The 26409-nt window shown below is 46.6% G+C and overlaps 1 protein-coding gene across 2 annotated transcripts in view; it reads left to right on the top strand.

The window, feature by feature from the left end:
- il16 (interleukin 16) overlaps window positions 1–26409 on the top strand; it is a 131471-nt gene that overhangs the window by 32770 nt on the left and 72292 nt on the right. The window contains exons 5-9 of one of the 2 annotated variants that reach the window (XM_080214245.1): window positions 11763–11888; window positions 16049–16160; window positions 17155–17297; window positions 22268–22378; window positions 26084–26198. In XM_080214245.1, the coding sequence (XP_080070371.1) occupies window positions 11763–11888; window positions 16049–16160; window positions 17155–17297; window positions 22268–22378; window positions 26084–26198 (607 nt within the window). The remainder of the gene's footprint in view (window positions 1–11762; window positions 11889–16048; window positions 16161–17154; window positions 17298–22267; window positions 22379–26083; window positions 26199–26409) is intronic. The other variant, XM_080214246.1, reaches the window with a different exon arrangement.

The raw sequence follows: 26409 nt of genomic DNA, 5'->3' as shown, positions 1-26409 counted from the left end.
TATAAGTTTATTAAAACTCATTTCATTGCTGTTAAGGTGCTCTATACTATCGGAAAGCCTACACTAATTGGGTTTCACACTCAAGTTTAATAGCTCCTATTGCTTGTTTCTCTCAATCCTCTATCCTTCATTGGGCACAATCTCAGAGTCACCCATTTTAGACAGAGAGGAGAAGGAACTCCTTCTCTCAGAGGGGAGTGAATCTGTGGAATTCTTTACCCCAGAGGGCTGTAGAGGCTGGATCATTAACCATGTACAAGGTTGAGACAGACAGATTTTTAATCAGTAAGGGAATTCAGGGTTAAGGCGGGAAAGTGGAGTTGAGGATTATCATATCATATCAATTATGATCTCATTGAATGATGGAAAAAGCTCGATGGGCTGAATGGCCCACTTCTGCTCCTATACTTTATGGTCTAATGATGGGTTAGAAAATGTATCTTGCAACATGTGGGAGGAGTGCTGTTGCGGTGTCACCTTAATTTGATTCCAATTCCATCTGCTGTAATTTATGCACACATATGTTGACTGAATGCCTTCTGGAAATCCATTTAAACCACATGCATTGGGACTTTAATACCCAGCATGTTCGAGACCTCTTCAAAAAGTGCATCTTGGTTGATCGGGTGTGGTTTACCCTTTACAAATTGAAGCTGGCTCTCTCTGATCGATTCATGTTTGTCCAAGTTCTCTATCGCTCTGTCCCCGATAACAGATCCGCCCTCACAACATTGGGGCTATAATTCCCTGGTTTATAAGTGAACTGTCGGGATATAGTTCCTGCACCATTGAAACAGAAAGATATTGCAGAATAAAGTGTATTAATCCTAATAGTGAAATTGAGTTAGGTGGTGAACCAATAGACAGGCTGTGAGATATTATGCTGGATAAACTCCTGTATTCTCTTTAATCCTTGGCTCTGCTGAGTTGCACAAGAGGCTTCCTGGATAAGCAAAGTATTACTCCGTGTTCATGCACTTCATTTTCATTTGATCAGAGTGTTCGATCTGTGGATTCAGCACTTTGAAATGATGATTCATCTTCCTTTTTGGTATGGTTTGAATTCCATAGTCTTGGGCGGCATGGTGGTCCAGTGGTTAGCGCTGCTGCTTCAGAGACCAGGGTCCGATTCCCGGCTTGGGTTACTGTCTGTCTTGAGTCTGCACATTTTCCCCATGTCTGTGTGGGTTTCCTCCGTTTTCCTCCCACATTCTGAAAGACGTGCTGGTTCGGTTTGTTGACCCGAACAGGCACCAGAGTGTGGTGACTAGGGGATTTTCACAGTAACTCCATTGCTTTGTTTAATGTAAGCTTTACTTGTGACACTAATAAATAAACTTGAAAAAACTCTTTTAAAGTTAAGGGAATTAAGGGTCATGGGGAGAAAGCGGGAAAGTGGAACTGATCCACTTCAGATCAGCCATGATCTTATTGAACGGCGGGGCAGGCTCGAAGGGCTAGATGGCCTACTCCTGCTCCTATTTCTTATGTTCTTATGTTCTTATCTCGCCCACCTTCCTTAAACACTGGTACAACACTGGCCATTTCCTAATCCATGGAGACACTTCCTGAATCAAGATCATGGCTCAGGTTACAATTTTCTCACCTACTGCTTTAATATCCCGGCATGGAAACCATCGCTCCCGGAGATCTGTCTCCAGTCTCATTGTTTGCTCTGTCACCATTTGTTAAAACTCATATTAAATGGATAAAGGGCAAGTCTTGGAATACTCTCTGAAGAACAGTCTTGCTATCGATTGTGATGTGAATCTGGTGTGATCTGTGTTTGTTTAGCTTGTTACATTCCAAAGGGAGGTGAGTTTGCACTACATCCCGGGAGCTATTGTATAAAGAAATGTGGCACTATTGCAGTCTGGGAGTAAGAGACTTTAGCTCAACTCAATGGGTGGCACGGTAGCACAGCGGGTTAGCACTGCTGCTTCACAGCTCCAGGGTCCTGGGTTCGATTCCCAACTCGGGTCAATGCCTGTGTTGAGTCTGCACATTCTCCTCATGTCTGTGTGGGTTTCCTCTGGGTACTGCGGTTTCCTCCCACAGTCCAAAGATGTGTGGGTTAGGTTGATTGGCCATGCTAAGAAATTGCCCCTTAGTGTGCTGAGATGTGTAGGTTAGAGGGATTAGTGGGTATGATATGGAGGTAGGGCCTGGGTGGGATTGTGTTTGGTGCAGACTCAATGGGCTGAAGGGCCTCTTTCTGCGCTGTAGGGTTCTATGATTCTATGTATGGGTTAAGTAACATCACTGGATAACACAAACCTAATGCCTCTGTTCAATGACCTTCCTTCGATAGTATTCTGTTTACTTATTTGAGCATCTTGAGACAACTGGGAGTGATAACTGGGAATCAAGGCTTCAGGACAGAAACCATTATTATGGTTATTTCAAACACACTTTATAGGCAATGCAATCACGTCTCTGCAATTTAGGATTTTTGCTTTGTTTTTTGCTAATCTTAAGAATCCATATTTCCAGAACTAGGTCTTTGCTTGCTGAGATGGCAAGATTCTGGCCAAAATGAAAACATTTTAAAATAATCCGATGGGGTCCCTTGGGTGGCACGGCGGCACAATGGTCAGCACTGCTGCTTGACAGCACCAGGGATCCGGGTTCAATTCCCGGCGTGGATCATAGTCTGCACGCTCTCCCCATGGGTTTCCTCCGGGGGCTCCCGTTTGCTCCATGCTGGTTAGGGTGCATTGGCCGTGCTAAATTCTCCCTCGGTGTACCCGAACAGGCGCCGGAGTGTGGCAACCAGGGGATTTTCACAGTGACTTCATTGCAGCGTTATTATAAGCCAACTTGTGGCACTAATAAAATCAATTTTAAAAACTTTCCCATTACTAGCTGTTGGCCAAGGCATGCCCCTTCCCCTCAGGTTCCCCCTCAAAGACACTCCTCAAAAATCAACCCCTTTGACCAAGCATTTGATCATCTGATCTGAAATCTCCTCACGTGGCTCGCTGTCAGATTTGATCTGGTGGTGTTTCGGGATGTTTCATTATGTTGAAGACACTCTAAGTTGCTGAGGTTGCTTTAAAAACCATTTGTGGGAGAGTGTTCCATGTTCTAATCACCTGGTATGTACAGAATCATCCTTTTCTATTCGATTACCGATCATTTTCAATCAATGCCTTTGTTACCCATTTACAATCTGGAGGAAACAATCTGTCACTGTTTAGATTCTCAAAACTGTTTGGAATTTTGGAATGTTTATTAGATCTCCTCTCAACAGTCTCTGGATCCGTGAGAAGATTTCTAATCCCCTTAGACTTTTCAAGGCCAAACACAGTCCATAAAATTTTGGCAACGTTGCTTATCAGCTTCTATACATACGCTGATGAAACCCACAATGTTCTGGATTATGTGAGCCTGTGGTCACCTACAGTCGCTAAAACTGCCTCTCAGTGCCAGGAACCCGGGTTCAATTCCAGCCTCGGGTCACTGTCTGTATGGAGTTTGCGCGTTCTCCCCATGTGTGTTTGGGTTTCCTCCGGGTGCTCTGGCTTCCTCCCGCACTCCAAAGATGTGTGGGTTAGTTGGATTGGTCATGCTAAATTGACCCTAGTGTCAGCAGGGTAAATGTGTGGGGTTACGGGAATATGGCCTGGGTGGGATTGTGGTTGCTATAGACTTGATGGGCCGAATGGCCTCCTTCTGCATTGTAGGATTCCATGATTCTATGAAAATGTCAGTGACACTTACAAGTTTTTAGGTTTCCAAATCACTAACAACCTGTCCTGGTCCCCCCAATGCCAATACTATAGTGAAGAAAGCCCCACCAACGCCTCTACTTTCACAGAAGACTAAGGAAATTTGGCATGTCCACTACGACTCTCATCAACTTTTACAGATGCACCATAGAAAGCATTCTTTCTGGTTGTATCACAGCTTGGTATGTCTCCAGCTCTGCTCAAGACTGCAAGGAACTACAAAGGGTCATGAATGTAGCCCAATCCATCACATAAACCAACCTCCCATCCATTGACTCTGTCTACACTTCCCACTGCCTCGGAAAAACAGTCAGCGTAGCCAAAGTCTGCACTCATCCTGGACACACCCTCTTCCACCTTCTTCCGTCAGGAGAAAGATACAAAAGTCTGAGGTCACGTACCAACTGACTCAAGAACAGCTTCTTCCCTGCTGCCATCAGACTTTTGAATAGACCTACCTCACATTAGGTTGATCTTTCTCTACACCCTAGCTATGACTGTAACACTACATTCTGCACTGTCTCCTTTCCTTCACTATGAATGGTATGCTCTGTCTGTATAGTGTACCAGAAACAATACTTTTCACTGTATGTTAATACATGTGACAATAATAAATCAGATCAAAAATGGTGGGTGCACCATAGTGATGGCTGGTCCCTGGCAATTTAACACTGGGAGCTGCTTTACTTGTTGTAAGGGGGAGACTCCTGCCTCTATCATGAGACCAGTGGCACCAGGCTGGAGCGGCGGCCACTGCTGGCACTACAGGCAAACTCAATGAAGAGGGGCCCAGACTCTTGATAAGTTGGAGGTATCGCCAGACTCTGGTGAGAGGGGTGGGGGTGAATTATAAGAGGCCGGTTGGCGGGGATGGCGCGGGAGTGTAAAGGAGGAAGGGTGCTCCTGGGGGCATGCATCCAATGGCCACATGGGAGCCACAAAGTAAGTACCCCACCCTTGCCCGACAGCATCTCGTGAAGTAAAGCTGCCAGGCTTCCCCCTGCAGTGGGTAAAATGTTGTCAGAGAAAGCATGAGGCTCTTACAGCCACTTAAAGGTCCAGTTAGGTCTTAGGCAACATGAACTCAGAGACTGCAGTGGTTCAAGAAGACTGCTGACCACTCAAGGGCAATTAGGAATGAGCAGCAAACACTGACCTGGCAGGCGACGTACACATTCCCTGAGAAAATAAGAAACGATTCCACTCCCTCCCCAGTCATTGCTTCAAGTTGACCCAAACTTGACTTCTATTTGAGCTCAGACCAGCTTTGGACCATATATATCTGTGAAAAAACAGAAACTGCCTAATTCCTCTTCCATTGTAACACTGCCCACATAACTCTCAGTTATGCCTTAACAACACTGAGTTATTCCAATGATCTCCTGCCAAGCTTCCAGGAGATTCAGGTCACCCAATAACATTGGTTCCAGCTGCATAGTCTTCAGCAGCGTCGATGCTCATATTGGCTCCTGGCCCCTCTGGGCTTTCAATTGAAGAATCTCATTGATGTGATTGAAATCTTTTCATGGCCAGACCATTCTTTATCTCTGAAACTTCCTCCATCCCCACAATTGTGCCCAGGACTCGCCGTTTCTCTTACTCAGGTCTCTGGTGAAGTTCCCCCTCCATGAAACAGTCACAGTTTCGCTCATCTAGGCAAAAGATCTGAAATTTTCCTTTCTTTCCTTCTCTCCAACTCCTTCTCTTTTACCTTAAGACCATCAATAAGGCCTAGCCTTTTGTGACCTGTTATGTTTTTTTGCCTCTGTCTCCAGCTTTACATGATGATGTGAGATGTCCTGGGTTGCTTTATCGTGGGAGAGACACTGGGCTGCCAGTGAATAAGTGAATTGTGCCTGCCTTCTGAGAAAGGTGCACTGACATACAGAATGAGGCACCATGTACCTACAGGGGAGCACCTGTTCCTGTACGAATTCAACCCCTAAAAAAAACCTGATAACAGATCTCAGTATCCTGCCCCCTCCACACACCCACTCTCTCTTCCCTTCTTTCTTTCTCCTCGCTTTCTTACTCGTCTCCCCTCTCTCCCTCTTCCTCCCCTCTCTCTATCTCTATCATGTCCTCTGTCTTTCCTCTTTTTCTTTCTCATCTCTCCCTCTTCTCCCCTACTCCTCTCTCTGTCTCTTTCATGTTGTCTCTCTCTCTTCTCTCTTTCTTAATCATCTTTCCCTCTCCTCTCTCCTTATCCTCTTTCTCTCTTTCATGTTCTCTCTCTCTCTCCTCTTTTCTATTTCTTATTCACCTCTCCCTCTCCTCTCTCCCGCCCCTCGCTCTATCACTCTCATGCTCTCGCTCTCTGCTCTTCTCTTTTTCTCACTCATCTCTCCCCCTCTCTCCTTTGTACCTGTTTCATTTTCTCCCTCCCTCTGCTTCTCTCTTTCTTATCATGTCGCTCTCCTTCCTCCCTTTCCTTCCTCTCTCTCTCCTCCGCCTATATTTTCTCTCTATTTCTTTTCCTCTCTCTCTCTCTCTGTGCTTTGCTGGGGACATGTGGAACTGGAGTGAACTCAGGCTTGCCCAGATAAGGATCTATCATGTATCTAATGCAATGATGAACCCTCCGTGATGAGATCAAGGAGATACAATCTTCTCAGAAAGAACTCCAAGAGTCTCTGCATGTACTCTCGTGCCTGTAGTGGTGATATTGTGCACATTTAGGGAGGGAATTCCAGAACTCTGGCCTCGATAGCTGAGGGTACAATGGCTGGAGAAGGACACGGAGATAAGGGGGGGGGGTGAAATCTCAGGTCAATCTGAGAACAAGTTATGAATTTTAAATTTGAGCTGCTGCGGGACAGAGACCAAATGATTGGCTCCGATGCAGGGCTGTGGATGAATTAGGTTTGGATGATCGAGGTGACTCTGAATGGTTTCAAAGGTCTTCATTTCGAATCATGAAGTCTTATCATAGAATCCCTACAGTGCACAAGGAGGCCATGTGGCCCACTGAGCCAGCACCAACAACTAACCCTTCCAGGCCCTATCCCCACAATGCCACATATTTACCCTGCTAATCCCCCTGACACTAAGGGGCAATTTAGCATGGCCAATCAACCTAACCTGCACATCTTTGGACGGTGGGAAGAAACCAGAGCACCCAGTGGAAACCCATGCAGACATGGGGAGAATGTGCAGACTCACACAGACAGTGACCCAAGGCAGGAATCGAACCCAGATCCCTGGCGCTGTGAGGCAGTGGTGCTAACCACTGTGCCTCCCACCTTCCCTTAGACTAATTTATTTTTAGCTTCATTTCTTTTTCCTTTCCTTTGGCAGTTAGATTATTTTCTGTACCTTTCCCTCAGAGGAGCTGGAAGCAGAGGTTACTCTCCTCTGAGTGGAAAATTTTAGTTGTTGTTTTCCAAACTCACTTCCCTTATTCGTTTACAAATGAGTCAACTCTCTGACAGAGCTCCCAATCGCTCCTGGGGCCAGCTGCGAGAGACAGAGAGAGAGAGAAAGAGATCTCCTCCGGCTGGACACAGCTTTGTCCAAGTGGTGGCGGGTAACAGTGTGCTGGGTGGTAGACTGCAGAGTGGTGAGGGGCCGAGGAGGTAGCAGGGCTAAGCCCATTAATGAGACGGCTGCCCACACTGGGAGATGTTTATTGCGGTTTAACAGCGCAGAATGACTTCCCATCAGCTGTGGGAACGAAAGCTGGATATAACATTGTTTCTCAACTACCATGGGTCCCGCTTGGCAGCCAGACTAACTCAGCCTAATCTAAATTAAATTCCCTCCATCTGTGCAGCTCCCTTTTTGGCTTCAACTAAAAGATAGATAAAATCATCCCCATATACAATAAACATCATTATGCCTGAGTCACATTTGTACAAATGAATGTTCGAACAGAGTTGGGTCAATTGAATTAAATATTGGCCAGGCTGTGGGTCCAGTTTCCAAGTTAGCTCTCCAGCTCTGCTGAATGTTTCTGTTATAAATCCTAATCTTTTCCCCCCCGTTACTGGTTTACCAACAGTAGGAACAGCCTCCCACCTCTCCTGAAGCTCCTGATTAGATTTTCCCTCTGTTCCAATAAATATAGCCTGATCATAGAAACCCTACGGTGCAGAAGGAGGCCATTCCATCCATCAAGACTGCACCAACAACAATCCCACCTAGGTCTTATCCCATAAACCCCACATATTTACCCTGCTAATCCCTCTAAGCTACTCATCCCGAGATACTAATGGCTAATGCACCTAACCTGCACATCTTTCAGACTGTGGGAGGAAACCGGAGCTTTCGGAGGAAACCCACGCAGACATGGGGAGAATGTGCAAACTCCACACAGACAGTGACCCAAGCCGGGAATTGAACCTGGGTCCCTCGAGCTGTGAGGCAGAGTGTGAACCACTGTGCCACCGTGTCGCCCACCAGCATTGTCGTTCTAACGCTCACCCAAATGACATCACCCAATTTGTTGCCTGGAATGGTGGGAAGGTCTTATGAGGAAAGGCTGAGGGACCTGAGGTTATTTTCGTTAGAGAGAAGAAGGTTAAGAGGTGACCTAATTGAGGCATACAAGATGATGAGAGGGTTAGATAGGGTGGACAGTGAGAGCCTTTATCCTCGGATGGCGATGGCTAACACGAGGGGACATAGCTTTAAATTGAGGGGTGGTAATTATAGGACGGATGCCAGAGGTAGGTTCTTTACTCAGAGGGTAGTAAGGGCGTGGAATGCCCTGCCTGCAGCAGTTGTGGACTCGCCAACTTTAAGGGCGTTCAAATGGTCAGTGGATAGGCATATGGATAACATTGGAATAGTTTAGGTTAGAGGGTCATTAGATTGGTTCCACTGGTCGGCACAACATCGAGGGCCGAAGGGCCTGTACTGCGCTGTAATGTTCTATGTTCTAAATCTGAAATGAAAACAGAAAATTCCGGAAACACTCAGCTGGTCTGGCAGCATCTGCGGAGAGAGAAAAACAGAGTGAACGTTTCGATCGTTTACCTTCCATCAGGACAGGTAAAAGGTGGAGATGTGACAGGCTGTGGGCCAGGGGTGGGCGGGACAAGGACAGATGAAGGTCTGTGATAGGGTGGAAGATAGGAGAGATGGATTGACAGATGGATTAGCCTCACAGGGGGCCAGAGGGAATGGTGATGGGGCAAGGAAAGGAACTGCGGTGGCAAGGCCCCCTTTATGGGACAGGTGTTCATGGGTTAGGGGATCCACCAGGAGCCTATCAGGAGAAAGCGTGCAAACCTGTTGGGACGTGGTTCCTGGTAGGAGGGAACCTGCAGGATGAGCCCGGGAGTTGGGGGAACCAGACCCTGTACCTGTCCTGAGCTGGTTCATGTAGAGTTTAACTTTCCTTCAATGAATTGCGGTTCAAGGTTCCCTCGTCATGATAACCCCAAGCCACGACAGAAACAAGAAAATAAATAAAAGATATGCCTGAGCTGGTGTGTAACTGTCTGAAAGTGAAAATATGAGAAAACACAAAAGCAGAAGATCCTCAAGATCCTCAAAATAAGGGGGGGGGGGCAGTTCAGATCGGAGTTGAGGAAGAACTTCTTCACTCAAAGGGTGGTGAATCTCTGGAATTCTCTGCCCGTTGAAGTGGTGGAGGCTGCCTCGTTGAATATATTTAAGTCACGGGTAAGTAGGTTTCTGATAGACAGGGGAATTAAGGGTTACGGGGAGAAAGCGGGAAAGTGGAACTGATCCACTTCAGATCAGCCATGATCTTATTGAATGGCGGGGCAGGCTCAAAGGGCTAGATGGCCTACTCCTGCTCCTATTTCTTATGTTCTTATTATGTTCAGAAAGAAATGCAAACAGAAAAGGATTGAATTTACAATCTGAAACTGTTGATCTCAGTGTTGAGTTTAGAAAGCTGTGAAGTGTGTTTTGGAAAGGTAAGCGTGCAGGTACAACAGGCAGGAAAGAATTTAAATGGTATGTTGGTCTTCATAGCGAGAGGATTTGAATAAAGATGTTTTACTACAATTATATAGGGTTTTGGTGAGGCCACAGCTGGAGTATTGTACACAGTGTTGGTGTCCTTATCTGAGGGAGGATGACATTGCTATAGAGGGAGTAGAGTGAAGGTTTACCAGGCTGATTCCTGGGGTGGCAGGTCTGTCATATGGGGAGAGATTAAGTCGGGTAGGATTATATTCACTGGAGTTTAGAAGAGTGAGAGGGGCTCTCATAGAAACTTATAAAATTCTACAGGGTTAGACAGGGTAGATTCAGAAAGAATGTTCCCAATGGTGGAGGAATCCAGGACAGGGGGGTCATAGTTTGAGGATAAGGAGTAAACCTATTAGAACTGAGATGAGGAGATACTTCTTCACCCAAAGGATGGTGAATGTTTGGACACAGAAAGTAGCTGAGGTCAAAATGTTGTTTGATTTCAGGAAGAAATTAGATCTGGCTCTTGAGGCTGAAGGGATCGAGGGATATGTGGGGGGAAAGGACATCAGGCTATTGAATTCGATGATCGGCCATGATCAAAATGAATGGTGGAGCAGGCTCAAAGGGCCATTCCTGCTTCTAGTTTCCATGTTTCTATGAGATACTTTTCTAGAATTTTGCCTTGAAGTCATTGGAGTGCAGCAGGTCAAGAACAGAGATGTCAGTGTGAGAGAACAAAGAACAGTATAGCACAGGAAACAGGCCCTTCAGCCCTCCAAGCCTGTGCCACTCATTGGTCCAACTAGACCATTCGTTCGTATCCCTCCATTCCCAGTCTGCTCATGTGACTATCCAGATACGTCTTAAACGATCCCAGCGTGTCTGCCTCCACCACCCTACTTGGCAGCGCATTCCAGGCCCCCACCACCCTCTGTGTAAAAAACGTCCCTCTGATATCAGAGTTAAACCTCGCCCCTCTCACCTTGAACCTGTGACCCCTCGTGATCATCACCTCCGACCTGGGAAAAAGCTTCCCACTGTTCACCCTATCTGTACCCTTCATAATTTTATACACCTCTATTAGGTCTCCCCTCATTCTCCGTCTTTCCAGGAAGAACAACCCCAGTTTACCCAATCTCTCCTCATAGCTAAGACCCTCCATACCGGGCAACATCCTGGTAAACCTCCTCCGCACTCTCTCCAAAGCCTCCACGTCCTTCTGGTAGTGCGGCGACCAGAATTGGACGCAGTACTCCAAATGTGGCCTAACCAACGTTCTATACAGCTGCAACATCAGACTCCAGTTTTTATACTCTATACCCCGTCCTATAAAGGCAAGCATGTCATATGCCTTCTCCTCCTGAGATGGAGAATCAAAGTGACAGGTCAGCGGAAACTCGGGGTCATGGCAGTGCTTCGGTCCACCTTGTTGTCTAACGAGGGGTATACACGCGGTGGGTCGTGCGTGGGCTGCTCTTGGATGTTTCGAGAGTAGACTAGTGCTTCATGTTGTTAGTGTACACTTAAACTGGACCGGCAGATGGGCACCACGACAGCTCAGTGACTATCACTGTTTGCTGTGCAGATACATGGATTTGGGCCGGTGTCTGTGGGAGTTTGCGCATTCTCCCCGTGCTTGCGTGGGTTTCCTCCGGGTGCTCCGGTTTCCTCCCACACCCCAAAGATGCGCTGTTAGGCTGATTAGTGTGACAAATTGTCCCTAAATTAGTCTCCCCTCAATCTGGTTTCCAATGTGGAATGCCATAAGCATAGACAAGGGTCACGGGTGGAGAGGGGACTCACAATGTTAAAATGGTGGCGCGGGCTCGTTGGGCCGAAGGGCCTGTTTTCCGTGCTGTGTTGTTCTTTGTTCCATACTACATTTGATCTCCCTCATTGCGAGGACGGATGCAGAGTTTAGTGATAGTTGGATGGTGTCCGTGGTGTTGCCGTTGTTTCCAGAAGTGCCGAATCTTCTGTGCTGAGCGTTCCAGCATTTTCCATTTTATTTCAGATTTCCAGTATTTTAAGCGTGTAAACTGGAAGGTCAACAAGCCTTATTTTCCGTCAGCTCTGAAATAATCCTTGTTTGAAGAATTTGGCGCTAAGTTCCAACGCTTACTGCTGCCCCTGTCCTTTCAGCAATTTACCGGGCAGAAAGAGAATGAGTCATCCCGCCCAGTGTCAGACTCAACTCCAGGGGAAAGTCCGGACCCTGCAGCTGAACAAACTAACTGTGTGGAGAACACATCACAGGCACACAATAAGGTGAGGATTCAGCTGAACTCACGCTTATTCTCTATCGGTGTATTGTTCTTAGGGAAAAGTACCGAAGGAAGGTGGCAGATATTCAAGGAATGTGTGTCTGGAGCTCTGAATGACAACGTTCCGATGAGACGAGGGGGTTTTGGTGGGTCGAGGGAACCGTGGTGCACAAAGGATGTGTTGAACCTAGTCAGGAAGAAAAGGAAGGTGTACAAGAGGTTCAGGGAATTAGGAGATGTTAAAGATCTTGAGGAGTATAAGGACTGTAGGAGGGAACTTAAAAGGGAAATTAGGAGAGCCAGAAGGGGTCATGAGAAGACCTTGGCGGGTAAGATTAAGGAGAATCCCAAGGCCTTCTATAAATATGTGAAAGGTAAAAGGATAAGAAGAGAAGGGATAGGACCGATAAAAGGTGAGGGGGGAAAGGTTTGTGTGGAACCAGAAGAAATGGCGGAGGTGCTTAACGAGTACTTCGCCTCAGTATTCACGGTGGAAGCCGATCTGGGAGATTTTGTTATGGATTTGCAGCAGATGGAAAGGATTGAGTACGTGAATATTAAGGAGGAGGATGTGTTGGAACTTTTGAATTCTATCAAGGTAGATAAGTCGCCGGGACCAGATGGGATGTACCCCAGGATACTGTGGGAGGCGAGGGAACAGATTGCAGAGCCCCTGGCGATGATCTTTGCGTCGTCAATGGAGACGGGAGAGGTTCCAGAGGATTGGAGGATTGCGGATGTAGTTCCTATTTTTAAGAAAGGGAACAGAGATAGCCCGGGAAATTACCGACCGGTGAGTCTGACCTCAGTGGTTGGTAAGCTGATGGAGAGGCTTCTGAGGGACAAGATTTACGAACATTTGGAGAGGTTTGACATGATCAGGAATAGTCAGCATGGATTTGTCAAGGGCAGGTCGTGCCTTACAAGCCTAGTTGAGTTCTTCGATAATGTGACTGAACACATTGACGAAGGAAGTGCCGTGGACGTAGTGTACATGGACTTCAGCAAGGCGTTTGATAAGGTCCCCCATGCAAGACTTCTTGAGAAGGTGAGAGGGCATGGGATCCAAGGGCCTTTGGCCTTGTGGATCCAGAACTGGCTTGCCTGCAGAAGGCAGAGAGTGGTTGTGGATGGGGCTTTTTCTGAATGGAGGTCAGTCACCAGCGGAGTGCCTCAAGGATCTGTTCTGGGACCCTTGTTGTTTGTCATTTTCATAAATGACCTGGATGAGGAAGTGGAGGGATGGGTAAGTAAGTTCGCTGATGACACGAAGGTCGGTGGTGTTGTGGATGATCTGGAAGGATGGCAAAAGTTGCAGCAGGACATAGATAGGATGCAGGACTGGGCGGAGAAGTGGCAGATGGACTTCAACGCGGATAAATGTGTTGTCGTCCATTTTGGCAGAACCAACGGGATGAACGAGTACACTATTAAGGGCAGAAGTCTGAGTAGTGTTGAGGAGCAGAAGGATCTTGGGGTCCGGGTCCACAGGACTCTTAAATCGGTCTCGCAGGTGGAGGAGGTGGTCAAGAAGGCGTATGGTGTACTGGCCTTCATTAATCGAGGGATTGAGTTTAGGAGTCGGGAGGTAATGCTGGAACTTTATAAGACCCTTGTCAGGCCTCATTTGGAGTATTGTGCGCAGTTCTGGTCGCCTCACTATAGGAAAGATGTAGAAGCTATTGAAAGGGTGCAGAGGAGATTTACAAGGATGTTGCCTGGACTGGGAGGCATGCCTTATGAAGTTAGGTTGAGGGAGCTGGGACTCTTTTCCCTGGAGAGACGAAGGTTGAGAGGCGACCTGATAGAAGTTTACAAAATGTTGAGAGGAATAGATAGGGTGGACTCTCAGAGGCTATTTCCCCGGTTTGAAATGGTCGCTACGAGAGGACACAGATTTAAGGTGCGGGGAGGGAGGTTCAGAAGTGATGTTAGGGGTAAGTTTTTCACTCAGAGGGTGGTGAGTGAATGGAATCGGCTGCCGTCAGTGGTGGTGGAGGCGAACTCGCTGGGGTCTTTTAAAAGACTTCTGGATGAGTATATGGGGTTTAATGAGATTGAGGGTTATAGATAGGTCTGTAGGTTGGTAGGTGATGTGGTCGGCGCAGCTTGTGGGCCGAAGGGCCTGTTTGTGCTGTAGTGTTCTATGTTCTATGTTCTATGTTCTATTGTATTGTGGGTGCAGTCAGAAGCTCGGGGTGGGGGGGGTGAAATAAGACCCTTTATAAAACCCTTGTCAGACCCCACTTGGAGTACTGTGCACAGTTCTGGTCGCCTCACTACAGGAAGGATGTAGAAGCTATTGAGAGGGTGCAGAGGAGATTTACAAGGATGTTGCCTGGATTGGGAGGCATGCCTTATGAGGAGAGGTTGAGGGAGCTCGGTCTCTTCTCCCTGGAGAGACGAAGGTTGAGAGGCGACCTGATAGAGGTTTATAAGATGTTGAGAGGAATAGATAGGATGGATTCTCAGCGGGCTATTTCCCAGGGCTGAAACGGTGTCTACGAGAGGACACAGGTTTAAGGTGCTGGGGAGCAGGTACAGAGGAGGTGTCAGGGGTAAGTTTTTCACTCAGAGGGTGGTGAGTGAGTGGAATCGGCTGCCGTCAGTGGTGGTGGAGGCAAACTCGTTGGGGTCTTTTAAGAGACTTCTGGATGAGTACATGGGATTTAATGGGATTGAGGGTTATAGATAGGTCTGGTAGGTAGGGATATGATCGGCGCAACTTGTGGGCTGAAGGGCCTGTGTGCTGTAGTGTTCTATGTTCTATCTTTAAACATGGCAGAAGTGCAAGTCAGTAACAGATGAACTGTTAACTCCTGCCTACTGATTCCCAAATATATACCCATCTCCTGTTCCCCACAGTTACACTCACTCACAACCCCCCCCCCCACTCTAATATCTCTGCTCCATTCCCCCAACTTCATACACCCACCCACCACAACCTCACAGTCATAGATCCCACAGTCTATGCATAACAAGTTGGTGTCTAATTGTTGAGTGTCTGATGGGCCAGTGTATATCAGATGGGATGTCTATCAGGTCAGTGCACAGTGGCACAGTGGATAGCACTGCTGCCTCACAGCACCAGGGATCCAGGTTCGACTCCCGACGTGGCTGTCTGTCTGTGTGGAGTATGCACATTCTTCCCATGTCTGCGTGGGTTTCCTCTGGGTGCTCTGGTTTCCTCCCACAGTCTAAAGATGTGCGGGTTAGATGCATTGGCCATGCTAAATTCTCCCTCAGTTAATGTAAGCCTACCTGTGACTAATAAATAAAATTTAAGATGGGTGTTATATTGGGTTTGGCAAAAGGTACCACTGAACCAATTCTTAAACCTCTGCTCTCCTGTTGACATCGCTACACCACAGTGCTTCCAGGGAGTGAGTTTCAGACTGTTGTCCCAGTGACAGTGAAGGAATGATGATATTGTTGCCTGCATGTAGCTTGGAGGAGGAATCATCAAATGGTGGAGTTCCCATGCATTTGTTTTAAATAGTAAGTTTTATTTATTAGTGTCACAAGCAGGCTTACATTAACACTGCAATGAAGTTACTGTGAAAATCCACTTGTCGCCTGCTCGGGTACACAGAGGGAGAATTTAGCATGGCCAATGCACCCTAACCAGCACGTCTTTCAGACTGTGGGAGGAAATCGGAGCATCCAGAGGGAACTCACATAGACACAGGGAGAATGTGCAGACTCCACACAGGCAGTGATCCAAGCTGGGAATTGAACCTGGGTTCCTGGTGCTGTGAGGCAGCAGTGCTAACCCACTGTGCTACCAAGGCAGCTGTGTATTTGGAAGATGCTGTCAAAGAAATCTTGAGGAGTTGTTGCATTGCATCTTTATCAGGCAGAGTATTGGTGGTGGAAAGAGTGTTTAAGGTGGTGCATGGGGTGTCAATCGAGCGGGGCTGCTTTGTCCCTGGATGGTGTCAAGCTTCTTGAGTGTTGTTGGAGCTGCACCCATCCAGGGAAGTGAAGAGTCTTCCATCACACTCCTGACTTGTGCCTTGTAGATGGTGGACAGGCTTTGGGAGGTCAGGAGGTGAGTTGCTGTCCATTGAATTTTAGCCACAGTGTTTATACGGCTGGTTCAGTTCAGATTCTGGTCAACGTTAATGCTTTTTATATTCATGTTGTGCTTTTGATTTCCTGTAGGAACACAAAACAGAAGTGTCAGCTGGAGTGGAGCTGAATAAAGGAAGGTTTATTAAATCCTGCTGTCCACGGACAGCACTTCCGTGTCGAAGGATCCGATGTAATTCAACAGGTAATTGCCCAACAATGCGAAAAGCAGGAAGAAAATGGGGTGGGAAATGGGTTGAAATGGCAAGGTGGAATTCAGTTGATGTGAGATATTTCTCATTAGCTGTGTCAACACCCCATGCAGTGCCGGGTCTGCTGTGTACATTTCCAAGTTTCTTGTAATCAAAGCCGCTCACCCTTCGTGACATCCAGGTAAATCTCCTTTATACCTGAAGTGTGGTGTCCAGAAATTGTCTACAACACTCCCAGACATTGTCAGTCATCTATAAAGTTCCATCAACAGAAATAAAAGTAGAATTGAAAATCGGGAAAAAGTGTAAAGCTGTCGACTCGGCATTGTTGATATTGTACAAAGTTACCTATCATTATTGTTATCTACAGCATGTGTACTCCTGTGTATGTGCATGTATGTGCGTGTGTGCATGTATGTGTGTGTATGTATCGGAGTGTGTGCATATATGTGTATGTACATATATTTGTATTGCATATGTGTGTGCACACATGTATCTGTGTGTATGTGTGTGTGCAAATGTGTATGCGTGCACATGTGTGTGCATGTATATGTGTATGCATACATGCATATGTGTGCATGTGTGTGTGCATGTGTATGTGCATGCATGTGTGTGAGTGTGCACATGCATGTATTTGTGTATGCACATGCATGTGTTTGTGTCTGCATGCATGCATATATGTGTGTATGCGTGGATGTCTGTGTATCTGTGTTTCAGGGTGGACTTTAACCTGGTGTTGTGAGACTTCTGACTGTATCATAAAGGGTTCACAGCCCTGTGAACACAACTAGCATCTGGACAATGGGATCCATTGAGAGTGGAATGTTCAAATGCAAAGTCAACATATGATTCAACCCTAAATACAAGCCCTGTCAGTGCTGATGTATCACTGCAGGCTTACTAACTAGTCCCTGTGGGTTTGACCTGTTGCTAATATTAGAATATCCCCCTGTCTTCCAGTGACTTCCAACTTTTGTTTTTTGGCAGGAGTGAATTCCTATTGGTTGGACAGGCATGTTGAATCTCTGGTTGCTACGAAACAAGGTCTCGGTAGAAATCCTCCAACACATTCCCTTTGCGACAACAGGAAGTCTCTCTCCCAACAGTTGGAAACTCCTGGAAGTGCCCATGTAAGATGTTCCACGGGAAGCGGGGCACAGAGTTTACACAATTCTGGTTTCCAATGTGGAGTCTCATAAGCGTAGACAAAGGTCACGGGTGGGAGAGGGGACTCACAATGTTAAAATGGCGGCGCGGGCTCGTTGGGCCGAAGGGCCTATTACCCGTGCTGTGTTGTTCTTTGTTGTTCTAATTCCTCAATTACAAGCTGCTTCTCATTCACACAGCTTGTAGGACAGCAATGGTTGATTAAGCGCATGTCTGGTTTTTAACTGAATGCAGCATCTAAATGATTTGTTAGCCGTGACTAAGACGGGAGCTCTGTTCTCTCTGCGGTCTGCCGGTTGCAGGTTCAAGCTACATTGCAGAGACTGAACTCACAGTGCGAGTTTGAGTGTTGTAAGTATCCTTCTTTAATAAGGTATGAAATCGAGGTCCCATCTCAGGCAGACTCAACACCATTCAAAGAGGGGCAAGGAAAATCCTGGTAAATTTTTTTTTATTCATCTGTGGGACATGGGCGTCACTGGCTGGCCAGCATTTATTGCCCATCCCTAGTTGCCCAAAGGCACTTAAGAGTCAACCACATTGCTGTGGCTCTGGAGTCACATGTAGGCCAGGCCAGGTGAGGACATTAGTGAACCAGATGGGTTTTTCTGATAATTGACAATGGTTTCATGGTCATCAGTAGCTTCTTAATTCCAGATATTTTGTATTGAATTCGAATTCCACCACCTGCTGTGGTGGGTTTCAAACACAGGTCCACAAAACATTAGCTGAGTTTCTGGATTAATAGTCTACTGATAATACCTTTAGGCTATCACCTCCCCTTAAATGTTTAGTCCTCAAACAACATCAACAAACAGATGATCTGGTTAGTTAACGTTTTGGGATCTTGCTGTGCTCCATCACCACACAGTTCAGAAGTGTTAGCTGTAAGTGATTTGTGATGTCCTGACTCCATGATGGCCCGGATCCTCCGAAGAGCGATGGTCATCATTAGATTGTCCTTCCACTTGAATGTTCTCCCATCTGAGTGGGGGAGTCATGGGGTAACTGGGGCATGGGGCAGTCAGGTCATAGTAGAAAGTAGTCGGGGAGATGAGGGGGTTTAGGCGGGGGTCAGGGTGAGCGATTGGTAGGGTCAATTGTGTCGTTAGCTAGTCTTTTCTATCGAACACACTGAGTTAGAGTCAGAGACATTTGTGGAGGGTCCCAGGGAGCAGGAAATTCTTCATTGGAAGTTCAAAATTTCTGGAGGTCCATGAATCAGGAATTCCACAGGATGCCACTCTACCCACAGTCTCCAACAATCCTGTGACTGGAAAGTTGGGCCAATACTGCAACCTCTTAGCTAAATATGTACTCCTTCTATTTTTTGTTAATTAAGTTATTTGGCCCAATGGTAAGTTGTATGACTTTTGTTTAAATTACATTGAACTTACAGCTCCTACATTGAGCCAATGGATGAAGATACAGTGAGGCCAATGAGTCAGGGACCCGACTGGGAACACTTGTTTTTGTCAAATGATCCTTTCTACGCGTAGCTGAGTGAAATGAAATTGATGTTTATATTGGAATCCATGCACAGCAGAATCCAGTAATCCAAATATATCATATTGACTGACATCTCAGGGTGGCACAGTGGTTAGTACTGCTGCCTCACAGCGCCAGGGACCCTGGGTTCAATTTCCTTGCATTGTCTGTGTAGAGTCTGCATGTTCTCCCTGTGTCTGCATAGGTTTCCTCCGGGTGCTCCGGTTTCCTCCCACAGTCCGAAAGACGTGCTGGTTAGGTGCATTGGCCGTGCTAAATACTCCCTCAGCGTACCCAAGCAGGCACCGGAATGTGTCGTATAGGGGTTTTCACAGTAACTTCATTGCAGTGTTAATACAAGCCTACTTGTGACACTAATAAATATGATATCGGGGATTGATGATGCCTTTATGTGTGTTACTGATCTTACAATTAGGCGGTGTTGTTAACTGGCACCTTGCAAACAACCCCATGGACCCATCAGCCTCGTTCATGCCATCGTAACGTGCCACTCACTCCTGTCAACCCAAATCAGCACTCAGTGAGTATAACACCCCTTGAGCAACTAACGAAATATCTCAATGCTGCTTTTCCCAATTTACTGCTCAGAACACGAGGGCATTCATTTGGCTTACATAAGAACATTAGAAATAGGAGCAGGAGTAGGCCATCTAGCCCTTCGAGCCTGCCCCGCCATTCAACAAGATCATGGCTGATCTGAAGTGGATCAGTTCCACTTTCCCGCTTTCTCCCCATAACCCTTAATTCCCTTGCCTATCAGAAACCTATCTACCCGTGACTTAAATATATTCAGCGAGGTAGCCTCCACCACTTCAACGGGCAGAGAATTCCAGAGATTCACCACCCTTTGAGTGAAGAAGTTCCTCCTCAACTCCGATCTAAACCGGCCCCCCCCCCCTTATCTTGAGGCTGTGTCCTCTAGTCCTGCTATCCTTTCTAAGCGGGAAGAATCTCTCTCTTTTCATTCATCTACAATCAATCAAAAGATTACGGATAAATAATCCACGCGGCTAATGGAAAGTCAGCTTTCATCTTGAAGGGGCTGGATTACAAAGAGGAGGAACTCATGGTTCAGTGTGTACAAAACATTAGTCAGAGCCCATTAGGAGCAACCATGTTCAATTCTTGGCACCCTGCCCCAGGGAGGATGTATAAATTATAAAGACAAGTTGCATCAACTTAGCTCATAACTCCTCGAGCATAGAAGCTCGAGATGTAATTAAAATGTTGCAAGGACGCTATAGGGTTCGAAGAGAAGCCTCTGATGAGAAATCAAGAGGACAGAATCTTAAACTTTTGAGAGTGAAACCAGGAAGCTCATTTTCCCATCTGGAACTCCAAAGGCCATATTATTGTGGGAGGAGCAATGTGACATTTAGGAGTGGGATGGATAGAGCTTTTTTGAATAAGAGTTTCAAGGGATGAGCTAAGGTGAGTAAATGGTGCCGTGTGGAGTTTGCACATTCTCCCCGTGTCTGCGTGGGTTTCCTCTGGGTGTTTTGGTTTCCACCCACAGTCCAAAGATGTGGGGGTTAGTTGGATTGGTTGTGCTAAATTGTCCCTTGGGATCTAAAGATGTGTAGGTTAGGGATGATTTGTGGGATAAGTGTGTGGGATTATGGGAATAGGGCAGGGGATGGGCCTGAGGAAGATGCTTGTTTGGAGGGTTGATGCATACTCGATGGGCCAATGGCCTCTTTCTGCACTGTCGGGATTCTATGAGATTCTATTCTACGAGGTACAGATTAATCACAATCTAATTGAATGGTCAAATTGGCCATTATTAAATGTCTTACTCCCTATTTTGTTGTCCATTCAGGACAACAGTAGCCCAGAAGCACAGTGTGGTACAGCTCAAACTCTCTTTCGACATTGTTGCCTCGCTCACAGCAAGTTTCAAAGGCCGACAGGTCTGTAATCAACTGGGCTGGGTGCAGATGCAGACGCGTTACTGTGACCTCAGCAACTGCGTCCACTGTGCAATAGATGGACAGAGTCCACACCTGGGCCCTGAAATAATCACCAGAGTGAATTATTCCCTGACAGGGATATTAACCCCTTTAATGGCGCCATTTCCTTCCGCCAATTCTCTATTCAGTACCTTATCTGACTCTGCATTGAGCTTCCAAACTCAACTCCAATCCATCACTAAACTGCTTCCATCTCCCTCTCTCACCTTGCCTGTGTGCCCACCCTGCCTCCACTCCCTTACTGCTGAAACCCTCATCGTGCTTTTACTTACCTACAGATTCAACTTTCCCAGTTTGTACCCAGCTGCTCTCCCAGCTTCAATTCTCCATAATCCTCAGCTTTCTTTTCATTCATTTGTGGGACATGGGTGTCGCTGGCTGGCCAGCATTCATTGATGTGGAGATGTTGGCGTTGGACTGGGGTAAACACAGTAAGAAGCCTGACAACACCAGGTTTAAGTCCGACCGATTCACAAGATAGTAAACTCACAAGGGGAACCCCGAAAGCTTGCGAGTTGACTATCAAATAAATCGGTTGGACTTAAACCTGGTGTTGTCAGACTTCTTACAGCATTTATTGCCCATCCCTAGTTGCCTGGGGGAACTTGGAGTCAACCACATTGCTGTGGGTCTGGATTCACATGTAGGCCAGACCAGGGTAAGGATGCCAGATTCCCTTCCCTGAAGGACATTAATGAACCAGATGGGTTTTTCTGACAATCAACAATGGTTTCACAGTCATCAGAAGATTCTTAATTCCAGGTATTTTTTACTGAATTCAAATTCCACCACCTGCTGTGGCAGGATTCGAACCCAGGTCCCCAGAACATTAGCTGGGCTCTGGATTAATAGATTAACGATAGTACCACTAGGCCATTGCCTTCCCTTTAGTCCAGCATTGCTGCCATTGTCCTCAATTGCCACAGACACCCAGCATCCTTTGCGCTGGCACATTGGCTCCTGGTTCACCACCCCTCAAATTTAAATTCAAACTCTTTTATCCGAATCACTTTCCCCTCCTTACCTCTGGAATGTCCTGAAGCCTGACAGCACTCTGAGATCGCTGTTATTCCCCCAATTCTGGCCTCTTGTAGACTGCTGATTTTAATCGTTCCACCACAGCTTGTACTGTCTGCTCTCTTGGGCCCAAGCTCTCAAACTCCCTCCCTTAAATCTCTTTGCTTCCTCCATTCTATTGAAGTGCCCGTTATAAGCTACCCATTCTAATACGCGGTTTGGAATCACATTTGGTCTGATAACACCCTTTTAGTAGGTGCTGTACAAATAGAAATTGTTGCATTTGTTGAAGAGATTATTTACATCCAGCGCTCCAGTATCTGCAGTGGCCTGTTATGCACTGAAGGAGGGTTTATTCTTTAATTGACTATTAAAATGATGTGACAGAATGCCTCTTGGGATTTTATTCCTTCATGATTTGTGTTCTTTTCCTGCAGAAAATGACAAGAGCTATTCGGTCTTTAAGTTCAGCTCATTTAATCCACTCATGCTCCAATGCCTCACCATCAGTCATTTCAAACATTGTTTTGATGAAAGGTCAGGGAAAGGTAAGATTTGCTTTCTGTTCTTTCTCTAAGTAAGGAAAAGGGTTGCTCATGTAAATCCTATCACCCCTGCCTTCAGACATCGCCACTCAATATTCATTGTACGTGAAGTGAACATTGCGATGTGAACTTGCGGGCAGTTTCACCTCCGGTCTGTATTTGTCTGATCCCTGCTTTTGGGCCTAGTTGTCAGCTGACACTAGGCCTGACCCAAGACTGGGCCTCAGGCCTCAAATGGGCATTTTAAGAACATAATAAGAACTCGGAGCAGGAGTCGGCCATCTGGCCCCTCGAGCTTGCTCCGTCATTCAATAAGATCATGGCTGATCTTCTCGTGGACTCAGCTCCACTTACCTGCCCGCTCACCATAATTCCTTTACTGTTCAAAATGTATCTATCCTTGCCTTAAAAACATTCAATGATGCAGCCTCAACTGCTTCACTGGGCAGTGAATTCCACAGATTCACAACCCTTTGTGTGAAGATGTTCCTCCTCAACTCTGCTTCCCTTTATTTTGAGGCCATATCCCCTAGTTCTAGTTTCACCCGCCAGTGGAAACAACTTCCCTGCTTTTATCTTATCTATTCCCTTCATAATCTTATATGTTTCTATAAGATCTCCCTTCATTCTTCTGAATTCCAGTGAGTATAGCCCCAGTCTACTCAGTCTCTCCTCATAAGCCAACCCTCTCAACTCCAGAATCACCCTAGTGAATCTCCTCTGCACCCCCTCCAGTGCCAGTATATCCTTCCTCAAGTAAGGTGACCAAAACTGTACACAGTACTCCAGGTGTGGCCTCACCAGCATCTTATACAGCTGCAACATAATCTCGCTGTTTTTAAACTCCAGCAATGAAGGACATTTTGGCTGGACATCTCCACAGAGGCGGCTCACCCACCTCAGAAACCCAATTTCAGGCCACTTGCCTCAACCTAACAGGACCAAGTGCTGAGAGGTGGAGGGGAGCGGGAGGGAAAGGTGAACTGTGGCTATTATATGGCCATCAGGAGTGTCACAGAGCCAGTAGGAGCTTTCCAGTTCTTCCTCACTCCATGTGAATTTAAAAAAAAAACATATTGCCCTTTTCAGTGGCGGTCGCTTACTAGGCCAAACCCACACCTGGAAAATGAGTAGGCCCAAAGCCTGCTGCTAGCAAGAGGGTCCAAGTTCCACAGGCATTAGGCCCCTCATTAGTGTATGTTCTTTCCACTTTTAGGTGGCCAACCTGACAGCTGGTTGGGAAGCCTTTTAATAAAGAAAGAAGGATTTACATTTATACAGTGTTAGAAACCCTGCAGTGCAGAAGGAGGCCATTCAGCCCATTGAGTCTGCACTGACGACAATCCCATCCAGGCCCTATCCCACATATTTACCCTGCTAATCTACACACTGTGGGACACTAAGGGGCAATTTAGCATGGCCAATCCACTTAACCCACACATTTTTGGACTGTGGGAGGAAACTGGAGCACCTGGAGGAAACCCATGCAGATACAAGGAGAATGTGCAAACTCCACACAGACAGTGACCCGAGCCGGGAATCGAACCCAGGTCCCTGGAGCTGTGAGGCAGCAGTGCTAACCACTGTGCCACTCTGTTCACAAACAAGTTCCACACAGCCTGCTGCTGTCTCACAGTGCTTTACAGCCAGTGAAGTACTTACTGGAGTGTTAATGGCCACATAATCTATTCATTTTTTATGTTTTTTGAGGGGTAAGTATTGGCCAGGACACCAGGATAGATAACTCCCCAGCTCCTGTTGGCAATTGTACTATCCTCATATGCTCCCAAGCAGGAACATGGGACCTTGGTTTAAAATCTTATCTGAAAGACAGTGGCGATCCTGAGATTGTCTCCCTGGATTTTATTCTCAAGCTCTGCTATGGGACTTGAACCTAGAATGCTGTGAGTTAGAGACAAGACTGGTTAAAAACTGAGCCACAGCTAACACGCCACATTTTTCAGCTGTCTCTGGGGTAGAGGACATTAGTCCCAAAATTGGTTTTCATTGCATCTGACAGCATCTGTGGAGAGAGAATAAAGTTAGCACTTTGGGTGGCACACTAGCCCAGTGGTTTAGCACTGCTGCTTCACAGCTCCAGGGTCCTGGGTTTGATTCCCAGCTCGGGTCACTGTCTGTGTGGAGTTTGCACATTCTCCTTGTGTCTGCGTGGGTTTCCTTCGGGTACCCTGGTTTCCTCCCACAGTCCAAAGATGTGTGGGTTAGGTTGATTGGCTTTGCTGAGAAATTGCCCCTTAGTGTCCAGGGATGCGTAGGTTAGAGGGATAGGGCCTGGGTGGGATTGTGTTTGGTGCAGACTCAATGGGCCTCTTTCTGCACTGTAGGGTTCTATGATTTTGATCCTGATTTGGAATTTTACCGACATGCCCACCCCTGTTCCGGGGGTGGGTGAGGCTCGGAGAACAGCATTCTCTGTTGACCTTGGGCCAGATCGTATGAACCTCGGGCGGACATGACCTGTGGAGATGTTCCAGCACTTTCTGTTTTTGTTTCAGATTCCAGCATCCATATTTTTCCATTATACTATGGTTCTCATTATGCCTGTTTTGCGTCTGTAGATCAAATCTAACAAAGCCCAATTTTTGCCCCTTCACAAATATAGAACCAGAGAAAATTACAGCTCAGAAACAGGCCTTTTGGCCCTTCTTGTCTGTGCTGAACCATTTCTCTGCCTAGTCCCACTGACCTGCACTTGGACCATATCCCTCCGCACCCCCTCTCATCCATGGATCTGTCCAAGATTTTCTTAAATGCTAAAAGTGACCCCGCATTTACCACTTTATCTGGCAGCTCATTCCACACTCCCACCACTCTCTGCGTGAAGAATCCCCCCTAATATTCCCTTTAAACTTTTCTCCTTAACCCATGCCCTCTGGTTTTTTTTCTCCCCTAGCCTCAGTGGAAAAAGCCTGCTTGTATTCACTCTATCTATACCCATCAAAATCTTATACACCTCTATCAAATCTCCCCTCATTCTTCTACGCTCCAGGGAATAAAGTCCTAACCTATTCAATCTCTCTCTGTAACTCAGCTTCTCAAGTCCCGGCAACATCCTTGTGAACCTTCTCTGCACTCTTTCAACCTTATTTACATCCTCCCTGTAACTAGGTGACCAAAACTGTACACAATACTCTAAATTTGGCCTCACCAATGCCTTATATAACCTTACTATTCATGACATTATAGAACATAGAACATTACAGTGCAGAACAGGCCCTTCGGCCCACAATGTTGCGCCGACCAGTTAAAAAGCAATGACCCTCTAACGTAACCCAATCCCTTGCCATCCATAAACCTATCCACGGATCTCTTAAATGCCCCCAAACTAGGCGCATTTACAACTGCAGCAGGCAGGGCATTCCAATCCCTCACCACCCTCTGGGTAAAGAACCTACCCCTGACATCCGTCCTATAACTACCCCCCCTTAATTTAACGCCATGCCCCCTCGTGCTAGCTTTCTCCATCCGAGGAAAAAGGCTATCACTGTCCACCCTATCTAAACCTCTAATCATCTTATATGTTTCAATAAGGTCCCCTCTTAGCCGCCTTCTTTCTAACGAAAGTGTGACCATTATAGTGTGACCATCTGAGATATCTCAATGCGATGAGGTGCTAGAGGGATGTTATATTTTATAATTTCTCAGCAACTTACTGAGTGAGGAATGTGACAGTGACAATTCTTCCAGGGCCTAGGATTCAGTGTGGTTGGAGGAACAGACAGTGTTTACGGACCAATGGGAATCTTTGTGAAGACAATATACCCGGACGGAGCGGCTGCTGCAGATGGCCGGCTAATGGAAGGTCTGGAATCTCAACCGCTTCTCTTTCCCACAGCTTCCCCTGCACGCACCGTAACAAAGAAACACGACTGGGCAAGTTCAGCGTGTGTCTGTTGATGGGTCTCTTTATGTCTCAATAATCTGGGCTTGCCAACCTCGCGGGGCTGCCCCCGAGAAATTTACCGCTCTGAGAAATATAGCAGAGAAACCAGAGGGGCACGAAACACGCTGTG

Source organism: Carcharhinus amblyrhynchos, chromosome 28 (genome assembly GCF_965287045.1).
Source record: "Carcharhinus amblyrhynchos chromosome 28, sCarAmb.v2.hapA, whole genome shotgun sequence".
In the NCBI taxonomy this organism is placed as follows: domain Eukaryota; kingdom Metazoa; phylum Chordata; class Chondrichthyes; order Carcharhiniformes; family Carcharhinidae; genus Carcharhinus; species Carcharhinus amblyrhynchos.
The sequence above is the reverse complement of the archived record's forward strand: the minus strand, read 5'-3'. Positions and strand labels throughout refer to the sequence as shown.